General features: G+C 39.3%; 1 protein-coding gene and 1 pseudogene across 3 annotated transcripts in view; both read right to left on the reverse strand.

The window, feature by feature from the left end:
* Window positions 1-1,374: 1,374 nt before the first annotated feature.
* Window positions 1,375-22,802, reverse strand: part of SREK1IP1 (SREK1 interacting protein 1) — a 45,518-nt gene continuing 24,090 nt past the window's right edge. The window contains exons 4-5 of one of the 3 annotated variants that reach the window (XM_062212069.1): window positions 9,226-9,298; window positions 1,375-3,482 (exon numbers count right to left, since the gene is read on the reverse strand). In XM_062212069.1, coding sequence (XP_062068053.1) covers window positions 3,341-3,482; window positions 9,226-9,298 — 215 coding nt within the window. In that variant the 3' untranslated portion in view covers window positions 1,375-3,340. Of the gene's footprint in view, window positions 5,753-7,221; window positions 7,495-9,225; window positions 9,299-22,802 lie in introns of those variants that run through there. The other 2 variants (XM_062212068.1, XM_062212070.1) reach the window with 2 other exon arrangements.
* Window positions 13,054-15,789, reverse strand: LOC133774694 (myb-related protein B-like; annotated as a pseudogene).

Below are 22,802 nucleotides of genomic sequence, written 5' to 3' on the forward strand. Positions count from 1 at the left end.
AATATTAAAATTGCTTAGAGTGTTTGTGAAATTTGAAAGTTGACACATTTCTATTACAAAGATAACATTTTATGTGGTCATAAATGCAAAGAAGTTTTATTTATTTTTGTGAGGGCCCATAAAACCTTTGTAAGTATTTGATATTTTATAGTTCTGATTCAGAACAATCACAGAAAAGTTGCTACCTGATACACAGGAGTCAATAATAATTATACTACTCTATTGAATGAGGTGAAAATCTAGGTTGTTGAAGTTAAGGCACTGAGACAATTCTATTTTTGTTGCTCAAAGGAAAGGGCTATTGCTACATATGACACAAAGGGCAAGGAACTTAAGACTCAGAAGACCAAAATAATTTAATATATGAGCAAAATTCACATCTTGAGATTTATAGCCCTTGCCTATATTCCTGCATGACAATGGTCTTTCCACTTTTTACTTATTGAATTCATTTAGTGGAGTATTAAACTTGTGACTATAAAAGTATGTTATCACAAATTTTAAAAAAAGAAAAAGGGAGGCAATTATCATTATATTCCCAGAATTGTATATGAACTACATGAGATCTGTTCATCTATTTTTAAAGATTTATTTTATTTATTTGAAAGACAGAGTTATAGAGAGAGGTAGAGACAGAGAGAGAGGTCTTCCATCCACTGGTTCACTCCCCAGATGGCCGCCAACAGTAGGAGCTGTGCCGATCTGAAGCCAGGAGCCAGGAGCTTCTTCCTGGTCTCTCACACAGGTGCAGGGGCCCAAGGACTTGGGCCATCTTCTACTGTTATCCCAGGCCATAGCAGAGAGCTGGATGGGAAGAGAAGCAGCCGGGACTAGAACCAGCACCCATATGGGATGCCGGCGCTTCAGGCCAAGGTGTTAACTTGCTACGCCACAGCGCTGGCTCCTGTTCATCTTAATAAAAATTAAAAAAAAAAAAAAGTCTCAGTGCCAGTAACCTGCTCATTACCTCCTTTTCCTCCCACCCTATCAGGTTGGCACAGTGGAGTTGGTCATGGGCTGGATGCATTATAGGTTGCGTTCTAGGATAGGTACCACAATTCTCTGCCACTCCATGTATTTTTAAAGGAGTTGTGGTCTGAAGATGCTAGCTTTCACACCTGTGGTATTGTCACACTGGCCTAAAAAACCCACTGCCCAGGAAGTTCAAATCCCAGAACAAAGATGAGCTGGAGTCCTTGAAGTGCTCCCTTGCTGAGGCAGCTTACCACTAGCTTACATGAGCAAGAATGGCTATAGGGCTCCTCCAGGGGACCAACTGTTATACTCTACATAACTTTGAGGCGGTTATGATTCACAGATTAAGGACAAATATTAAAAGCAAGAAGTCTTATTGAATTATGGCAGAGTCTGGACTTAGATTAACTCAGTAATCAAATTTATTTGAAGTTAGGTTACAATAATCTAACATAAAAACAAAATACATTCCAACTATTTATATGTACATCTAATTCTGGGGATAAGTCTGATAAAGAGTGTGATAGCTTTAAGTGTTTTTAAACAACTTCAGTCACGGTGTGATTTTTGATATCAGTCAGATTGTAGAAAGAAAAGTGGATCCAGTAGAGTACAAACAACAGAGCATAACGGAATCAAATTATTTTCTGTGTGGCCTTCTAATGAGAGCAATTTTGCCTTTGCAACATTGTAGAATTACTAGGATGATGAAATGGATGAAATCAAACCTTGATAAAAGTAATTTCTCTCCTTAAACTCTTTAATGGCATCTCATGGCTTGTAGATTAAAGTACAAGTTCTCAACCATGCAAAGTAAGACCTCTTTCTCCTGAGGACTGAAAAGAGCCGTCTCAGTTCCTACCACCTCAGGCATTGCTCTCTAATTTCTCTCAGCTAGGTTAGGTAGCCCTCCGTGTTTCTACAAACCCATGTGCAGGTCAATGTTGCACTTATTTGTTCTAATATTTCTTCTACCAACAAAACTGTGAACTCCTACAGGGAAGCAAATGTATCTTGTTTATCTCTGTATCCTGGCTTCTTAGCAGTGTTTGCCTTGCTAGTCACCCAATAAAAGTTTGTTGAAAAAAGGACTCACTGGCATTCTTACCGACATTAGTCACTCTTCAGTCTAGTTTTCTATTGAAGATGGCCTAGGGCTATGCAACTTTAGACACAGCAGTAAATGCATATACATATAGTTGTTATACTTCTCATTTATTGATGTTTTGGCCTCCAAGAATCAAAGATTTAAATGGAAGTGTATCCTGTGAAGAACTAGGAATATCTTGAAGATTTTAGCCAACAAATGATATGTAGAAAACAAATGGGGAAAATGTAAGAGGAGTAGGTCCATCACCTCCAAAACCACAACCTCAAAGTGTTCAGATAATCTGATGACAATGAAATCTAAATATAAATTCTGTCTGCATCTGGCACAAATGACATACATTAGGTGGTAATAAAATAAACAACATATCAATTATCTGCTTGAATGCTGAATGTGTTTAATGTCTGTATTTAACAATCACCATCTTTATTACTCATAGAGTGTTAACTGCTTATCTATAATTTCTAGAATCAGTTTGTTACTAGAATTTCATGGAAATACTAATAAGCACATATATTAAAGACTGGACATGATCAGAGATAATCTGGTATAATATTTTATAGATAAAACACAGCAAGGCTAGGAAGCTAAATGACTTTGTTAAAGGTCATGGTAGTTAGAATGGCCAAGACTTTTGGATTTTTACCAATAAATTCAGTTTTTCTTCTGCTACATACTGCATAGGATGAAACTTCATTTTCTCCTAAAATATATTAGTGAATTTTGTATCTAATCCCAATAGTAAGATCATTTTAGAAGATAATTAGTAAAATAAATGCTCTTGTCACAGATGAGATGATTCCATCAATTATGCTAATAGTAAAGAAAATTTACTTAGACACCCACATTGGAGCGCTTGGGTTGGATACCGGCTCTGGCTTCTGATTCAAGCTTCCTGCTGATGCAGAGGTTTGTTGGAAGCAATGATAGTTCAAGTAATTGATTTCCTGCCGCTCACACGGGAGACTGAGATTGCATTCCAGACTCCTGATTCTGGCCCTGGCCCAGTCCTGGCTGTTGAGGGCATTTGGAGAGTGAAACAGCAGATAGGAGCTTTCTTTTGCGCTTCACTTTCTTTCAAAAAAAATTTTTTTTAATTCCAAGATTGCATCCAGGGAAAAAAAAGTACTGAAAGCTTTTTTTTTTATTTTAAGATTTATTTTATTTATTTGAAAGACAATTACAGAGAGGCAGAGCCAGAGAGAAAGAGAGAGAGAGAGAGAGAGAGAGAGGTCTTCCATCCTTCCATCCTCTGGTTCACTCCCCAAATGACCGCAACGGCCAGAGCTGAGCTGATCTGAAGACAGGAGCCAGGAGCTTCTTCTGGGTCTCCCACATGGGTGCAGGGGCCCAAGGACTTAGGCTATCTTCTACTGTTATCCCAGGCCATAGCAGAGAACTGGATTGGAAATGAAGCAGCCAGGAATCAAACAGTGCCCATATGGGATGCCGGATCTGCAGGATGGGGCTTTTACCTGCTGTACCACAGCACCAGCCCTGAGCACTGAAATCTTGTACTTTGTATATTTTGTTAGTTAATGAGGGCTTTTATATAACTTCAGGATCATTATTGTATCAGCATTCAGAAAACAAACCAAATGAGCCAACTTGTAACTTTTATAATTAACAACTGTAAAAACTTACAAATAATTGGATTGTTTCACAATTGCTATCATTTTAAACCACTTTACACACTCAATGAGATGAAGCCATCCTTCTGTATGTAGCATTTTGTAATCATTTTTATAAAAGCTTTTTAAACTTATTTTTTCAATCTTGATAACTGCATTTTCATAATATTAGTAGCAAAACCAAGACAAACCCTTCCAAATCCAATACTCTGTGTTTCTCTCCCAATACCTGACAACTATTTAAACAAAATAATTTCTTTTTGAGTAGGCCAAATTACTACATTAGATTACAGAAAAGCTGGGAGTATGAGAACTTCAATGGTTGCAGTGCTAGAAAAGAAACAAAGATGAAGTTCTCACATAGGTAAACGTATGTTAAGAGAAATGATGAAGCCTCCCAAATTTGACAGAGGGTATGCCAGGTGAAGAAAGAATCTGTAAACCTTCCAGCCAGCGAGGTTAAGTGTACTTACCTGATTTCACATCAAAAATTCACCTGTAGCCATGTCTAAGGGTTAATGATTTTAAAATGTCTAAGTGTGTTACAACGAGGTATTTGCAATCTTTGGTGCTGTGCCATGAAAATTGGTAGACTGTTGATGCTGCTACAACATGGTAAGTATTTAACTTCCTGGGCATAAGGGATAACCAATTAATAAGCAAAATAAGTGACACTGATCATTGTCAAATTAAAAATTTAAGAATCATTTATATCTACTAGTAGGTGTTTCAAAATGCTTACCCATATAAATTCCCATTGTTATATAAAGGCTTTCATGATAAAACTCCATGGCTCTTGAATTTTAAAAAGTATAGAATAAAAATTTTAATGAAAAATCTTTGTTGCTGCTACTGAGATTTATCACTGAAGTAACAGAGGGAAACATCCTCAGTGTGAAATTTGCTTCAAAACTACAAATTATTTCAGACAAAATAAACATATATGCTCACATTTATAAACATTTTCCACATTATTCATAGAAACAAGACTAATAAAGTTTACATATTACATACAATAAAAATCAGTTGTAATGAAGATTTAGTTTTCTTACTAAGTAAAGATTTCTGTGTTTGAGGTATCATGCCAATATGGCACACTGGTAAAATAACCCAGGAGTCTACCTGAAAAATCCTGACTAACACACATTGGCTCTGTGAGACTTACTAGTGGGCTGGACTAGACTAGTTTCTTTAAATAGGAAGGAAGATCTTAATTGTTACAAAACAAAGGAGGCACAAAATAGAAACTGCATTTCATAAAAGAACAAAAATTTTGTTGTAAAAGTTTTCATTATCATCTTCTTGCCCACACTGATCATTTAAAAAGTCCTAATCAAAACCAAAAAAGCCTAGAGATTTAAAAACAGCAGTGAAGGATTTCATTCTTTGTACATTACATTATAGCATATAAAGCTATTAAATATTTTCAGCATCAAGAGCAAAGCATTAACCCCTACCTAGCTTTTTCACTGGAAGATGGACACTTGATTCATTAACTGCCAGGTGGATTACCTGTGCTGACTGTAATAAAGCCATTTCACAATCGACTTAAGATGTAATAACACTAGTCAAACACATGGAGACACAAATACCAAAAGTGATGTTTTGTATGTATAAATACCTATGCTTATGGCATGGTTATCAAGTATCAAGACTGGTTTAACACTTTATAGTCATAGTACTTGAAAAACATACTGTCAGGAAGATAATCATCCCATATATGAAAACTATCTATATGGGGAAGGCCGTGATTTACTACAAAGCATAAATAGATAGCAAATTCTAAGGAAGGACAAGTAATTTTGAAGAACAAAATTTTAAATTTAATTTGTAGGCCAAAGTCTCAAGTCACTTTTTGGAGAATTCAGAACTATTCGGAGTCGAAGAATGCTTTTCCTTTTTTCTCTTCTTTTTCTCCTTTTTGTGATGTTTCCCTTTTTTTGATTTATTCTTTTTTTCTTTCTTCTTTTCTTTCTTCTGATATTTTTGTTTCTTCTGTTTTGAAGTGTCCTCTTCATCAGAAGTAGATGAATGAGACCTAGAAGCAGTAAGACATGCCGACTGAGAAGTGCAGATGACTGACAGGTCCATTTGAGTGAGATTTGAGTTGCCTTACAACCTTCTTGGAGTAAGGAAAAGGTATAAACATAAAGGCATTCAAAATGTGCTTCATATGTTTGTATTCTCTTAAAATGCTGACTTTCACGTTTTGCTACTTGGTTGCAGACATTGACAAAACTACCACAATAGCCCCCCACTTCCCCAAGATCAGTGGATGCCTGAAACCTCAGACGGCACTGAAATCTATATATTTGGTGTTTTTTCCTGTACATATGTATCTATGATGAAGTTTAATTTATAAAATAGGCCAAATAAGAATGAACAATAACCAATAAAATAAAACAATGCACTGTAATAAAAGCTGTATGAATCTGATCTAATTTCTTTGGTTTGAGGTATGACAGCATAACTTGCACATCTTTTTCCTTCTTCTTAATTACACAGATGATTCATTCTTACTATACATATTAACAACCTTAGCATACATACTTTTAAATTTTTTTTTAACTTATTGAGAACTCTCATCCTTTCACTTAAAGGAAGCACTTTGCTGCTTCTCTTTGGCATATCTGAATTGCCAGTATCTCTACTCTTGCACATTGGGTGTCCTTATTAATTAACATAGGGTATTTGAACACAAGCACAGTGATACTGTTATAGCTGATCTGAGAACACAAGGGCTTCTAAGAGACTAATGGGCAGGTAGTGATTATAGCATGGAAAAGCTGGACAAAGGGCTAATTCACATTCTGGATGAAATGAGAGAGCATAGATTTTATCATGCTACTCTAAATGGTGCAAATTTAAAAATGTATGAGTTGTTTATTTCTGGAATTTCCCATTTAATATTTTTGGATTGGAGATGACTGCAGGTATCAGAAATCTCAGAAAGCAAATGGATAAGAAGGATACTAGTTTATTCTGCTCAACTCTAGTAATGAGTTTTAAATTCAGCAAGGATGAAACTATTTTCTGTGGTTTTTAGCTTTTCAGGCTTACTTTTCTCATAAGGCAAACAAAGTGGCATTCATTATATATAACCTCATTATATATACAACTCACTTGTTTATATAATAGCTTGTTGGCATAGTCTCTTAAAACAGCCACAAAAGGATGTGATTATATATTTTTAAAAGGCTAAAATTGTACCTTAGTATAAATGGATGAAAGCTGAAAATTAGCAACATGAAAGAGCTTTTGTTAACTCTTTTGATTTTTCAAGTTAAAGTACTTGATCCTTCTAGATGCTGAGTGATACAGATAAACACTTTCATTACAAAATGGTTGTCATTAGTTACAGAAGGGATGCTTTTTAATGACTATCCTGTATAAATCAATGTGGATAATTTATATTTTATTTTACTAAGACTAAGCTGGAAAGAAATGGTAGAATTACTATTTTTTTCTTTTAAAAAGTTTTTATTTATTTTAATTTATCTGAAAGGGAGAGAGACAGAGATCTTCCATCTGTTGATTCACAATGGAAATGCCTGCAACAGGCAGGAGTGGGCCAATCTGAATCGAGGTTTTCCATGTGGGTGGCAGGGACTCAGCAACTTGGGCTATCACCTGCTACCTGCACTAGCAGGAAGCTGGAGTCAGAAGTGGGCGCCAGAACTGAAATCCAGGAACTCAGATATAAGATGCAGTTGTTCTAAGCGGTGTCTTAACCACTGTGTCAAACACCTGCTAGAATTACTTTTAATATGAAAAAGAAATCTAAAGAAACAAAGAAACAAAAAAAAATTGCTACGTTTTAAGACATATTACATGAGGAAGTAACAGTCTATCTATACCCAAATCGTCTGTGACAGGACAGAAACTGATTTAATTTAAAATAAAAATGCCGTCTCAAGAGTAGGTCCAGTGATCTAAGTGTCATAAGTTAAAACCTAAATTAAGAGAACCCCAGACATAAAGGAGGCAGACACAATAAGCACATGAGATGATGAGATTGCAAGGCTATCTTGCATTGTGACTTCTGTGACTTCCTGGGCTGCTTTCCTCTTCGACTGACTCCACACTTTCCCTCATCTCCATAATCCTATACTCCTTGCTTCTACTTGTCAGTCTGCAGACTCAGACTTCTGATCATCAGCAAAGTTCATTTTCTTCAGTCTTTTCCTGCTCCTTCTTTAGCGCTGTTATTCTCAGATCTTGTCTGCTTTCCTATTTTAAAGGTCCTGCTTGACTTGACCTTTGGATTCTGATGAGAGCGTCTTCTCTGTCTGCACTTTTTTCTTTGGCTTTTTGACCCTGGATTCTCATTTTGAAGGCAAAATTTTAGGCATTGGCATCAACAACACTATTAGGTGGTGCCATTTCTGCTATATGTACATAGAAGAGTTAATTTAGTTTCAGGCCCTGTTTAAGGTCTGTAAGGCTCAAGGTAGAGAGCTGGATACTTTGTTACTATAAAACAAGTTTATGAGAATTTGGAAGAGGTAACCTCCTGTTTCCTGTAAGCAATCCACCTTGCTGTGCTAATGCAAATGATTCAATAATACAATTGTCAGAAGTCCTGAGCCCTCCCTTTTTATAAGTTTTTATATTCAATATTATTACTAATGCAACACTTGAAAATAAGCTAACTTTTCCAATTTAGAAAGTATCTAAGGTGTTAACATGTAAGCATAAAGTGAGTACAGACCACTCCTAATTTATAGTACTTTATGAGAGAACTGGATCCAAATCAGACACAACCATGGCCAAGTACCTTAAATAATGTTTGTACATGTACATTTACTCTAGTATAAATGAAACTATACTCACTAACCAGGGAAAAATTTGCTTGTTAATATTTCTGATTAATTTTAACAAGTTAGTTGTTAAGAGCAGAAAAAATTCAGAGGTACTTCATGCAGGTTCTGAAAGATCTAAAGGAATAAGTTTTATTAAATTTTATTAATTTTTTAGTTATAAAGATAATATGAGAATGCAAATATTTAAGTTCCAACTTCATGTATATTAAGTCAAAACATATGTCACGAGTTTAGATATATGTCCAATTAAAAGTTTACCTGCTGTCCTAAAACTTAAAAATCTAGAGCACAAACAGAAACAGAAGAAAGGGGCTATTATTTATTAGGGATGGGGCATTTGGCCCAGTAGTTGATGCATCCTTCCCTTATTGTAGTGCTTGGGCTTGATTTTCAGGTGTAGCTCCCAATTCCCACTTGCTGTCAGAGCTGACATTGGAAGGAAGCAAGCAATTGCTCAAGTAACTGTGTTCCTACAACACACAAAGGAGACCATGCTCTGGCACTAGTGCAGCTTGAGCCACTGTGAGCATCTGGGGAGTGAATCAGTGTTGGAGATTTGTCTGTCTACCTCTCAAATTAATACATACCGTTTTAGAAATGAAAAAATTAATATTAATTGGACTACATATAAAAAATAAAATTTTATAATCCAGCTTCAATATAGTCTTTTTTTTTTTAAATAAAATACCTTTTCCTTTTTTTTTTCAATTTGATTTTCTCTTTGTTTTTTTCTCTTTTCTTCTCCTCTTCTTCATTTATTCCTGTGGAGGACAGGTGGGAAGGAAAAAATCAGATCACCATGAGTCTATATACTAATATATAACTTTTCTTTTTAAAAAGCATTTTATTTCAGGAGAGTTTTAAATTTACAAAAGAAAAATTATGAGGTAATAATACAAAGAGTTCCTGTTTATCCCTTACCCTATAGCCCCTATTAACATTTCATATTAATACAATTAATGAGCTATACCCAGCTTCTATTTTTTTATTCTAAAAATCTCTTATCTTTTTCATTCCTCCCAGCCACTATTAGTCAACATGATGATGGACACCTTGATTTATTCCAGATTTTGGCTGTTGTGAGTTGTGTTGCTATAAACATGGTGGTGCAGGTATCCCTTTGATACAGTGAGTTCATGACTTTTGGTAATATACCCAGTAGTGGGATAGCTGAATCACAAGGCAGTTCCATTTCTATGTTTTCTTTTTTAAAAAAATCTCCATACCATTTTCCACAGTGGCTGTATTAAATTACATTCCCAAAAACAGTGTAAAAGAGTTTCCCTTTCTCCACATCTAACATGACAGCATTCATTACTTTTTTTTTTCTTGACAGGCAGAGTTAGACAGTGAGACGGAGAGACAGAGAGAAAGGTCTTCCTTTCCATTGGTTCTCCCCCCAATGGCCACTACGGCCGGCACGCTGTGCCAATCCGAAGCCAGGAGCCAGGTGCTTCCTCCTGGTTTCCCACACGGGTGCAGGGCCCAAGCACTTGGGCCATCCTCTACTGCACTCCCGGGCCACAGCAGAGAGCTGGACTGGAAGAGGAGCAACCGGGACAGAATCTGGCGTCCCAACTGGGACTAGAACCCGGGGTGCCAGCGCCACAGGTGGAGGATTAGTCAAGTGAGCAGCAGCACCGGCCTGTTACTCTCTTTTAGGTAACAGTCATTCTGACAAGGTTGAGGTAATACCTTAATGTGGTTTTGATTTACATTTCCCTGAAGGGTATGACACTGAGCATTTTTTTTTTTTTTACGTATTTGTTGGTGATTTGTATTTCTTCTTTTGAGAACTGTCTATTTAGGTCTTTTGCCCATTTCTTAACTGGACTGGCTGTTTTTTGTTCTTGTCTTTTTAGAGTCGGTGATATATTCTGGATATTAATCACTTGTCAGCTAAGTAGAATTAAAATATTTTCTCCCATTCTGTCGGTTGTCTCTTCTCTCTACTGATTTTTTTTTATAGATTTACTTATTTATTGAAAGTAGAGTTACAAAGAGAGAGAGAGAGAGAGAGAGAGAGAGAGAGAGAGAGAAAGAGAGAGAATGAAAGAGAGAGAGAGAGAGGGAAGGACAGAGAGAGATAGATCGTCTATCTGCTGGTTCACTCTCCAAGTAGCCAGGTCAAAGCCAGGAGCCAGGAGCTTCTTCCAGGTCTCCCACGTGGGTACAGGGGCCCAAGCACTTGGGCCAATTTCCACTGCTTTCCCAGGAGCATTAGCAGGGAGTTGGATTGGAAGTGGAGCAGCAGGGATTTGAACAGGGATTTGCCCATATAGGATGCAGGCATCACAGGAGGTGGCTTAACCTATAGTGCCACAGGGCTGGTCCGCAATTAATGATTTCTTTGCTGTGAAGACGCTTCTAAGTTTGATTTAATCCCATTTGTCTAATTTTGCTTTTGTTGCCTGTTTTTTGGGCTTTTGGGGTTTTATCCAAGAAATCATTACCTACACCGATGTTAAGAAGTGGCTCCTTTAAGTTTTTCTTAAACATATATATATATATATTCAGTTTTTCCAGGACAATTTATTGAAAAATCTCTCCTTTCTCTGGTGTATGTTCTTGGCAACTTTGTAAAAAATCAGTTGACTGCATGCATATGGATTAACTTCTGGACTCTCTATAATGTTTTACTGATCTAAGTGTCAGTTTTCATGCCAATATTGTGTTGTTTTATTTATTATAGCTCTGTAGTATGTTTTGAAATCAGGTATTGCGATGCTTCCAAATTGACTTCTCCCTGCACACACTCAGGATATCTTTGGCTATCTGGGTATTTTGTGATTTTATATGAATTTCAAAATTCTTTTTTCTAAATCTGTAAAGAATATCATATGTATTTTGACATAGATTACACTGAATATGTAGATTGCTTTAAGTAATATAAACATTTTAAAGATATTAATTCTTCCAATCCACGAACAAGAAATATATTTTCACTTTTTTTGTGTCCTTGATGATTTCTTTCACCAATGTTTTATAATTTTTATTGTAAAAATCTTTCACTTTTTAAAAAATTTTTTAAAAGATTTATTTATTTATTTATTTATTTGAGAAGCAGAATTACAGAGAGAATGGTCTTCCATCCGATGGTTCACTCCCCAGATGGCTGCAAAGGCCGGAGCTGGGCCAATTGGAAGCCAGGAGCCAGGAGCTTCCTCTGGGTCTCCCACATGGGTGCAGGGGCCCAAGGACTTGGGCCATCTTCTACTGCTTTCCCAGGCCATAGCAGAGAGCTGAATTGGAAGAGGTACAGCCAGGACCCAAACCGGTGCTCATATGGGATGCCAGTGCCATAGTTGGAGCGTTAATTTATTATGCCACAGCACTAGCACCAAAATCTTTCACTTCTTCATTCCTAAATATTTGTGGGGTTTTTGGTAGCTATTGTGAATGGGATTTCTTTTCTTTCTTTTTCTTTTTTTTTTAAGATTTATTTTATTTATTTGAAAGAGTTACAAGAGAGGTAGAGACAGAGAGAGAGGTCTTCCATCTGCTGGTTCACTCCCCAGATGGCTGCAATGGCTAGAGCTGCTCCAATCTGAAGCCAGGAGCCTCTTCCAGGTCTCCCACGTGGATGTAGGGGCCCAAGGACTTGGGTCATCTTTTACTGCTTTCCCAGGCCATAGCAGAGAGTTGGGTGGGAAGAGGAGCAGCTGGGACTAGAACCGGCGCCATATAGGATGCTGGTGCTTCAGGCCAGGGTGTTAACCGGCTGCACCACAGCCCTAGTCCGGGATTTCTTTTCTGATTGCTTTCAGTGAGATCATTGTTTGTTGGTATATAAAGATGCTATTGTTTTTTGTATGTTGATTTTATATTGTGACTTTACTGAACTGGGTTTTCAGTTCTAACAGCTTTTTGGTGGAGTGTGTAGGGTTTTCCATGTAAGACATCATGTCATTTGCAAACACGGATATTCTGACTTCCTCCTTTCCAATTCTGAAGCCGTTTACTGCTTTCTTTTCCCTAACTGCTCTTGCTAATATTTCCAATACCTTATCATCTTGTTCTAGATCTGAGGGAAAACTGTCTCTGCTTTTCCTCATTCAGTATGTTACCTGTTGGTTTGTCATATACAACCTATATGTTTAGGTATTTTCCTTCTGTACCTAATTTTTGGAGAGCTTTTATCTTGAAAGGATGTTGAATCTTTTTTTTTTTTTTAAACAAATTAGTTTATTCTTTCACGGAAATGAAACAACAGGGGCTGAATGAGGAAAGGAGCACCCCTGGCCACATTCCCTGCCCTAAGCAGGGGTCTGAGATGAGGCCAGGCCAGACCACAGCTCCCTGTGACACTGGGGAGGTGACAGGCAGGCTCCACAGAAGGACTTTGTTCTGTTAGCACCAGGAGCCCCGCGCAGGTGCACTTGCAGTGTGTGGCCCTTCTGTCACCCACGTGAGCAGTCTGGGGAGGGGCTGGCGGCACCTGAGGGTAACTCCCACATCTGCACCCCTGTGCCCCCAACTGCTGTAAACATGAGAGCAGCTCATGGCCCCTAGGGCCTCAGGACATGATGAAGGTCTGAGCTGTGTGGCTGGGCTTCAGGCGGCCCAGGACCTGTTGGCTTTCTCCTGCATGGACAGCTGGTCTCCCTGCAGGCCACCATCTTGGACGCTGGTCTAGGAGCAGGGCGCCACGAAGTGGCCTCGGGGCTTTGGGGCCGGCCCTGCCTTCTCAGGTGTGGCCTGGAGGAAGCCCTGGTTGAACAGGCTTTTGTCCTTTTTGACTGCAGGCAGGATGTGGCTGATGGAGCCAGAGAGGACGCTGGTCGGCATAGCCAGGCCCCTGGGCATTGCGGACATCAGCAGCTTCTTGTCCTCGTCCACAATGTCAAGAGCCAGAGACTTCCGCACTTTCTGATGGGGCTCAGCCGCAGCCCAGGCTCCCTCTTCTGCTTCTCGGGCCTCACGTCATCCTCAGCAATGAGCTCGATGCCGGCCTTGGAGCAGCACCTCTTCAGTCCTCCTCCACGGGCGGGGTCTGCTGCAGGGGCTTCAGGGATCCGTTCTTGAACAGAGTGGGCGTGTGGGGAGGGGAGTGTTGTCCATGGAATCCTTCTGATCTGGAGTCACAAACGCGGCGTACTTCTGGGGCAGCAGCGTCTCATCCCGGTGCAGGGCCGTGGTCACCACCACCACCTTTTGGCTGCACAGTGGGGTGGACGTCAGTCAGGGGCTCTCGAGCTCCAGGGTAGCCTGTTTGTTCCACAGTTCAGAAATGGGAGGACGAGCAGGGCAGTGTCTTGACGGGCCTGGACTTGGGTGTGAGGCTGTTGCAGTCCAGCAAGGACAGACTGGCACTGATCTCCGTGACGGGGGACAGGGCCACTAGCCGCTTCCGCTGCTTGAGCACCGAGGGCGGGGTGCCAGTGCCGGAGCCCCGGATGTCTGTGCTGGGGGAGATGGGGATCAGCTCGCGCCGGCTGCCGTGGCTCAGGTCCGAGATGGTGCGGCCGTCCAGGCGGTACTCGGTCACGTTGGGCACCAGGCCCGCCGGCTGGCGGGTGTCAGTGCCTGCTGCTGGGGTGGTGCCTGAGGCTGCACGGGGCTACTGTGGACGCGGCCCTCTGCGGATGCTCCTCGGGAGGCCAGATTTACTCATATCACACCAAGCGTCAGGGCCCGACTCTATCGGGTCCAGGGCCTCCGAGAAGCTGGAACCCCGGGCAGGGACGAGGAGGTTGGTGGCCTCCACCACACACTGGTAGGGCAGGCTCATCTCCCGCGGTGAGCCCTCTTGGTCCTCGCGCCTGGGGAATTCCTGCGAGGGCTCCGGAGTGTGCACACTGTCCAGCTGCATATAGCTGAGCTCTGGCTCGGCAGAAGGGGCGGCAGCCACCCAGTCCTCACTATCTTCCTCCTCCTTCATGGCAGGGGGCGCTGGGGGCCAGCCGGTCACAAGACTGCCTTGGCCTTCTGCAGCCTGGGCACCCTGGTTCTGTCCTCGTCCTCAAGCTCCAGCAGCAAGTACACAGGTTTGCAGTCTTTCGACTCACTCAGGAAACCGTCCTGTCCACTTCCCTTTTGATGGTGGAGTTTCAGTAGTTCTTCACAGCACTGTCCATCCTCTCGGGCAGCATTTTGGCGATCTCGGCCCAGCGGTTGCCCAGCACCTTGTGGGCCTCGCAGACGATGCGGTCTTCCTCTTCAGTCCAGCAGGACTTCTTCAATTCAGAGTTGAGGTGGTTGTGCCAGCCCTCACGGCACTGCTTCCCCAGCTGGCCCTTCAGGTGCTTGGTGATCAGTGTCCACTGCTTCATGCCGTACTTCTTTGAGCAGCTCGATAACTTTCTGGTCCTCCTCCTTAGTCCAGGGCCCTTGACAAGATCTGGATTCAAAACTCTCAGCCATCGGACTGGCATCGCAGGTCGGTGCAGTTAGGAAAGTGGCCAGCCTGGAACTTCGTCTTGATGTCTGAACTGCCTTGTCAGGGCCCTCGGCTGCTCGTCCTCTTCGTGGGTCCATTTAACTTTGCACTTGCTGTTCCTCTGCTCCGGCATGACTGAATCGGTGTCCTGGCAGTGCAGCTCACACAGCTCCTCTCCGTGGGTCCGCAGAGACAAGTGTCCCCTCCCCTGGGCCGCACAGCTCTGGCTAAGCCCAGAGCGGGGTCGGTCTGGGGTCAGGACATGGACTGTTCCAGCAGCTGTGGGCTCAGGGCCGCACTAGGGGGCGTCAGAACTTCCCTAAGTCATGCCCGCTAGGAGGAACATGATGCTGAATCTTACCAAATGCTTTCTCTGCATCTATTGAGATGATCAGATCATTTCTGTTCTTCATTTTGTTGATGTGATTTACTGTTTATGGATTTTTGAATGAACTACCCTTTGTGATAAATGCCACTGACTCTGATGAATGAGCTTTTGAATTCTTTTGGATTCTATTTGCTAATATTTTGTTGAAAATTGTTAAAATTCATGTTCATCAAGGATATTGGTCTGTAGTTTCCTTTGTGTGTTTTATCTCTGATTTTGTTATCAGCAGGATGCTGGCCTTGTAAAAAGAGTTTAGTACAGTTCCATCCTGCTTAATATTTTGGAATAATTTGAAAAGTATTACAGTCAGTTCCTTTTTAAAAGTTTTGTAGAATTCTAGTATGAAGCCATCAGGTCATGGACTTTTTCTTTGATGGGAGACTTTTAATTACTGTTTAAATCACATTGCTTGTTACGGGTCTTAGATTTCCTATATCTTCTTGATTCAGTCTTAGTAGGTTATAGGTACCCAGAAATTTATTCATTTCTTCGAGGTTTTCCAATCTGTTAGCATACAGTCATTCATAAAAGTTTTTTTTTAAATGATCTTTTGCATTTCTGTGCTATTGGTTGTAATGTCTCCTTTTTATGTCTAATTTTATTTATTTGAGTTTCTTTTTTTTTTTTTTCTTTGTTAGTCTGGCTAAAGGTCTATTTTATCTTAAAAACCAGCTTTTCATTATGTTGATCTTTCATATTTTCTTTTAGTTTCAATTTCATTTATTTTGGCTCTGATTCTCATTACTTCTCACCTCTTCCTAACTTTTGGCTTTGTTTGTTCTTGTTTTTCTAAGTTTTATATACACACACAAACACAAACATATCTTATTTTATATGTTGGTGAAGTTTGCTTGTTAGAGTACTGCATTTCTCTTCTCATAATTTTCTTTTTATTCATTAAAACATTCTTTTTTCAAATCATATTATGTAAATCAAATGAAAAATGTAAGCATTTCATTTCTAATTCTGATAGCAAATCAAAGGCAATGGTTTTATGGGTTTTTTTGGTCAGGCCTTATGCATACAGAACAATATGCATTGTGCAGTTTGTATATTTACTTTTATAAAAACAAGATAGAATAATGCAATATATATTATTATCTAACTTGTTTTTTAAATATGCAATTTGATGTGTATTCCTCTAGGCTTTCTCCATATAAAACCAAATACATACAAGTTTACACATACAGCAGATATACCCTCTTGTCACTGCACATAGAGCAATATCATTATAGAAACAGAATAGTGTCCCATGAACCAGAATTTGGCGATTGGTGCTTTCATTCTTAGAAATAAGAAGCAGTGGAAATTTTTGTATATACATATGAGAAGTATTTCTGGGTTATGAAATTTATTTACATATATGTATTTAAAAAGTATTATATTTAATTATACCTGAATTTAATAAAAGAAAATAAAATCTAAATAAAACTAAAGAAACAGCTTTTCCACAAAGGAAATTATTTCCCAAATAGCTCTTTAAAGTTAAGAAAGAAGATTGTACAAAACAAAGAATCTGGAGATTTTAATTTTCAAATTCAGATAGTATTGATTTGATTCCCTGCTTTATATGAGATGGAAAAATTAGTTCTTGTATTTTAAATTTATTTCACACTCTACCTCCCAATGTTTAAGTTAAATTATTTTTTCATTTTCAAAGTTTTAAATATTTATAACTATCTAGCATATATATTTTCTAATTATAAAATAATGCATATTCAGGGGCTGGTGCGGTGGCTTAGTAGGTTAGCTTTCACCTATAGCCCGGGCATCTCATATGGGCACTGGTTGATGTCCCAAATGCTCCTCTTCTGATCCAGCTCTCTGCTATGGCCTGGGAAAGCAGTGGAGGATGGCCCAAGTCCTTGGGTCCCTGCACCCATGTGGGAGACCCAGAAGATCCTGGATCCTGGCTTTGGATCGGGGTAGCTCTGGCTGTTCCGGCCATTTGGGGAGTGAACCACTAGGTGGAAGACCTCTCTCTCTCTCTCTCTCTCTCTCTCTCTGTAACTCTACCTCTCCAATATGTAAATAAAATCTTTTTAAAACAATGTGCATTCAATGTAGACATTTTCTAATAAAATTATAAAAAAGACAAAATTTTGTTATCAAGACTTCCTTTACGAAACCAGGAAGCATCAATGTAACTTTACAAGGCAGGGAGTACAGAGACCAGCTTGTTTCACAGAATCTTAGGAAATTTTATTGACTACACTTTTGTTCATTTACCTAATATTAACGAAATCCTTATGTACCAGGTACTGAGTGTTTGATGTCCACAGTTCCTGCCTTCTTGGATCTTATGGTTACGTGGTAAGAGAAAAAATAAAGAGGCAAACAAAGGGAACACTGTAAGTGAAGAGCAAGGGCAGTGTGTGTGTGTATGTGTGTGTGTGTCTGTATGTGTGCGAGAAATATATATTAGTGCTGAAAGTCTGTCTTGAGGTCCTGCTTTGGAAATACTCCACAATTGTGTATTTTGATTTTCATTCATTTCAAAATAATTTTCTTCTGCTTTTTTATTTTTATTTTCATTCATTTCAAAATATTTTTCTTCTGCTGCTGTTTCTTTGACCCAATGAATTATTTAGAAGAGTGTTAGATTATAAATATTTGGGAGTTTCTTCAGTAACTTTCTGCTATAGATTTTTTTTTTCTTTTTAAGATTTATTTTATTTATTTGAAAGAGAGTGACAGAGAGAGGTAGAGACACAGAGAGAGGTCTTCCATCCGCTGGTTCACTCCCCAGATGGCTGCAATGACCAGAGCTACGCCGATCCAAAGCCAGGAGTCAGGAGCTTCCTCTGGGTCTCCCACGTGGGTGCAGGAGCCCAAGGACTTGGGCCATCTTCTACTGCTATTCCAGGCCATAGCAGATAGCTGGATGGGAAGAGAAGCAGCTGGGACTAGAACCGGCGCCCATATAGGATGCCAGCGCTTCAGGCCAGGGCTTTAATCAGCTGCGCCACAGCGCTGGCCCCTCTGCTGTAGATTTCTAATTTAATTTCTTTGTGGTTAGAAAATATACATTGCATAATTTAATCCTTTAAAATTTATTGACACTTGTTTATTGCACAGATAAGATCTGTTGGTAGATGTTCAGGGTGCACTTCAAAAAAAACATTGGTTTTGCTGATGTTGGATGAGACAACAGCAAATATATAAATGTCAAATATGCCAAGTTGGCTGAAAGTGTTATTCAAATCTTCTACATTCTTACTGATTCACTGTCTACTTTTGCCACTAATTATTGAGAAGGGTGTATTGAAATCTCTGACTATAGTTGTGGATTTAAATATCTCTAAGGATTTTTGCTTGTAATTCTATCAGGGTTTGCTTCGTATATTTCAAACTTTCTTGCTGGATGCATATATACTTGGAACTTTTATGTTCTCTCAATTAAGTGAACCTTAACATCATGTAAAAAGTCTCTTTGGTCCTAGTAATATTATTTGTTTCGGAATCTACTTGATCTTATATTAAAATAGCCACTTCAGTTTTCTTTTGAGTAGCTGTATTTTTTTTTTTTTAAGGTAGCAACAGTAGTGTCAGAACTATGGCAAACATGCCCAAAAGCAAAAGAGAATATAAGGAAGTAAAAGAGTAGCAAGGGAATAATTTCCTCTTCAATACAGGGATGATAGGTAAGGAGTCTGTTTACTAGATTACACAGAGAAATAAGTCCTAATAAAAAACAGATAACCATAAACTTCAGGAATCTTTCTTCCTGGACATCACCCTTACGAGCTGAAAATAACAGGCTATGAAAATCTCAGTACTGAAGACAGTGCTTTATTTATTGAGGTTTCAAGCAGCACACTGCAGTGTACATGAGAAAAAACTTTTGAGTATTTGCAAATTAGCAAGATCTTAGAAACTACTACCACAAATCTTTGGAGGACAAAATGGAAGGCGAGAAGGTCCTCATGTACTTCAGCAATTACCTTTTTCAGTAATCACCAAAGAGTGGTGGTCGGCTGTGTAACACACAGAGGAGTCCCAGGTTACAATCCAGTGCACAGAGACAACTTTGGGATGGTGCATAAGACCTAGCCCAGCAGCAACAGGAGACTCAGTTCTTTGATCTTTGTACAGCTGCACCAAGTTTGTAGCTACATTAGCTGCTTTAAAACCAAGGACTAGGCAATTTACTCTTGATTCTTCCTATCAACCACATAGCAAATATCTTATGTAGATGTCTCAAAAAAAGAGTATATTTTAGGCCAAATATAGGCTTTACTCTAGTTATCCTGTGGATTCACTTAAGCTTTAGTTTTATAAATCTTGAAACCACCATTGTAAACCATTCGTTTGAATCTGACTCTAGCAGCTACTAAAGGAAAGGACAATGGCAATTATAGAAATATGCAGGGGTCGGCGCCATGGCTCACTAGGTTAATCCTCCACCTGCGGCGCCGGCCTCCCATATGGGCGCCGGGTTCTAGTCCTGGTTGCTCCTCTTCCAGTCCAGCTCTCTTCTTTGGCCTGGGAGGGCAGTGGAGGATGGCCCAAGTGCTTGGGCCCCTGTACCCGCTTGAGAGACCAGGAGGAAGCACCTGGCTCCTGGCTTTGGATTGGTACAGCGCTGGCTGTGGCGGCCATTTGGAGAGTCAACCAACAGAAGGAAGACCTTTCTCTCTGTCTGTCTCCTTCACTGTCTAACTCTACCTGTCAAATAAAAAAAAAAAAATGCAAATACCTGATTTAGAATTATCTCACAGGTAGTTTTCAATGCCAACTATCTTTAAGTAAAACTAAGTGTAGATTTAACATAAAACTCCTAGGAAAGCAGATCAAAGAAAAGAAAATAACTAGGCCCCAAATACCCAAATTTGTCAAACTACAACATTCCCTTCCTGGACTGCACTAAAAGAATATTGTAAAATATTAGGGAAGAAATAGGAGAAGACTACTCTCCAAGTGCAGACAAACTGCTATTACACAACACTGGGTAAAACAGAAACAGAGAAAAATCATATTCTTGAATTTCCCAGGTCCTTGGTAAATAATAAAATCCTTCCACTGTAATATAAATTCTACCACATACAAGTACAAGGGAAGTTCAAACCATAGTACAAAACCTCAATAATCTTCTTGAAGCACTGTAATATCACTAGACAATAAGCATGCTCATATACAGATATAAACTAACTCACACATACACACACAGTGAGTCAACAAAAACTTGTGACCCTTGCCACACTTTGATTTTTTCATTTTTCCCTGTTTGCAGCACTGGACACTTAATTTTTTAGGCCTGCACAAGTTCCAGGTTATTATAGTATGATTATACAGAAATGTTTGCTCTTATTTCTGTTAACTCCTGCCCATATATTCTCTAATTTACTTCAATAATTGATTACATTCATCATTTAGACTACTTTTTTTTTTTTAAATAAAAGGTATTAAATCAACACTAAAAATACGTGATAAAAGGAAGTGACATCAGGAAGTTTGTGGAGTAGAAAGTCTTAGCCTGTATTCCTGTATAACAGGTGTGGGTGATGTCTGGTCCACGAAATCATTTGGTTTAGCCCTGCCAAGGCAACAGCGCACGACTCAAAATTCAATAAATCTACAACAGGCTAATTTTTCAGTTGACAATTTTGTATGGCTAGTGAATGATGTTATAAATATCCAAATAGCCCTGAGCGGAAAAAAGGTTCCCCACCCATGCTCTACAGAAACAATATGACAATATTCAGATCCAGAAACCTTTAGAAGAAATCCAGAATCCAGTTAAGAAATTGAAGTACCCCGGTTAAGCCAAAAGCTGAGAAAAATTGTACCAATATAGGTAAGATGAACAAATTCACTTTATCTGCATCAGCCATTGCCCAAGCTGGTCTATTTCAAATCCAAGCAGATTACTTCAGTTCAAGATTTCATGGTGTGTGTGTGTGTGTGTGTGTTGGGGAATGGGGGCGAGGGGGGTAGAGATGAGAAATGGGACAAGAGGGCGTCTTTTGGCCTTTTGAAGCATTCTCTGAGGGGTCAATCTCTATCATGTCTCACACCAGGCACCAAAAGGCTAGAAGCCTGACACCTGGGACTGCTAGGAACAAAAGAGAAAGGTACTCTCCTATTGCTAGTACTGCTCTGCGAGCCTGGAAGAGTCAGTTTATTTAACTTTGAAGACACCAATGCAGTCATACAAGGAATATGAAGAATCAAGAAAACATGACACAATCGAAAGAATAAAATATTATCAGTGGCTAACTGAAAGGAAATGGAAATTTATGAACTGCCTGACAAAGAAGAATTCAAGCTATTTGTCCTAAAGCTTAGTGAGCTGTAAGACAGTAATGATATAGTGACAGACAAATGAAACCAGAAAAATGACCCACATACAAAATGGGAATGTCAATGAAGAGATAGAAATAATAAAAATATAATAAAAAAAAGAACCCAACAGAAATACTGGAGCTGAAGCATACAATAAGTGATCTGAAAAAAATTCACTAGAGGAGTTCATCAGCAGACTTGATGGAGAAAAATCAGCAAACATCATGAAAATAAGTCATGTGAAATCATCCAGTCAGAGGAGCAAAAACAAAAAGAATGAAAACTAGTGAAGAAAACCTGAGGGAATTATGAGATTGCATCAAACAAATTAATATACACATTATGTGACTTCTAGAGAAGAAGAAACAAAGTAGCATAAAGATTCTCTAAAAAAATAATGACTGGCAACTTCCCAAGTCTAAGGAGAGACTTTATGAAGCCCAAGAACATCAATAAAATTAACCTAAAGAGGTACACACTGAGAAACAATATAATGAATTTGTAAAAAGTGAACAAAGAATTTTGAAAGCAGCAAGAGAAAAGTGACTTATAGGAACAGAGCCCCCACAAGACGATCAGTGGATTTCTCAGAAAAATCTTGTAAAGAGCAAGAGAGCAGGATAATACGGGACACAGTAAAAACATCATGGATATGCATAGTATGTAAAAAACTATGCATGGATTTCAAAATTTGTGCACCAAAATCAAGCAATTTTTAATTCCATCTTCCACAAATGTTTTGAAGTACTTCCTATATTCAAAGTACTGAAAGACTAAAAACTTCTGCCAACCAAGAATACTGTATTGAGTAAAAAGCTGTTCTTCAGAAATGAAAGATGACAACTCTTCCAGATAAGCAGAAGTTGAGCTCTCTCATCATCACTCACATCTACTTTTCTTTTTTTTTTTTTTTAAGACTGATTTATTTATTTGAAAGTCAAGAGTTAGTTACACAGAGAGAGGAGAGGTAGAGAGAGAGAGAGAGGGAGAGGGAGAGGGAGAGGGAGAGAGAGAGAGAGAGAGAGAGAGAGAGAGAGAGAGAGAGAGAGAGGTTTTCCATCCGCTGGTTCACAACCCAACTGGCAGTAACAGCTGGGACGGCATCAATCCAAAGCCAGGAGCCAGGAGTTTCTTCTGGGTCTCCCACACAAGTGCAGAGGAAGTGCAGAGGCCCAAGACTTGGGCCATCTTCTGCTGCTTTCCCAGGCCATAG

The sequence above is a fragment of the Lepus europaeus genome, chromosome 15 (assembly GCF_033115175.1).
Source record: "Lepus europaeus isolate LE1 chromosome 15, mLepTim1.pri, whole genome shotgun sequence".
Classification (NCBI taxonomy): domain Eukaryota; kingdom Metazoa; phylum Chordata; class Mammalia; order Lagomorpha; family Leporidae; genus Lepus; species Lepus europaeus.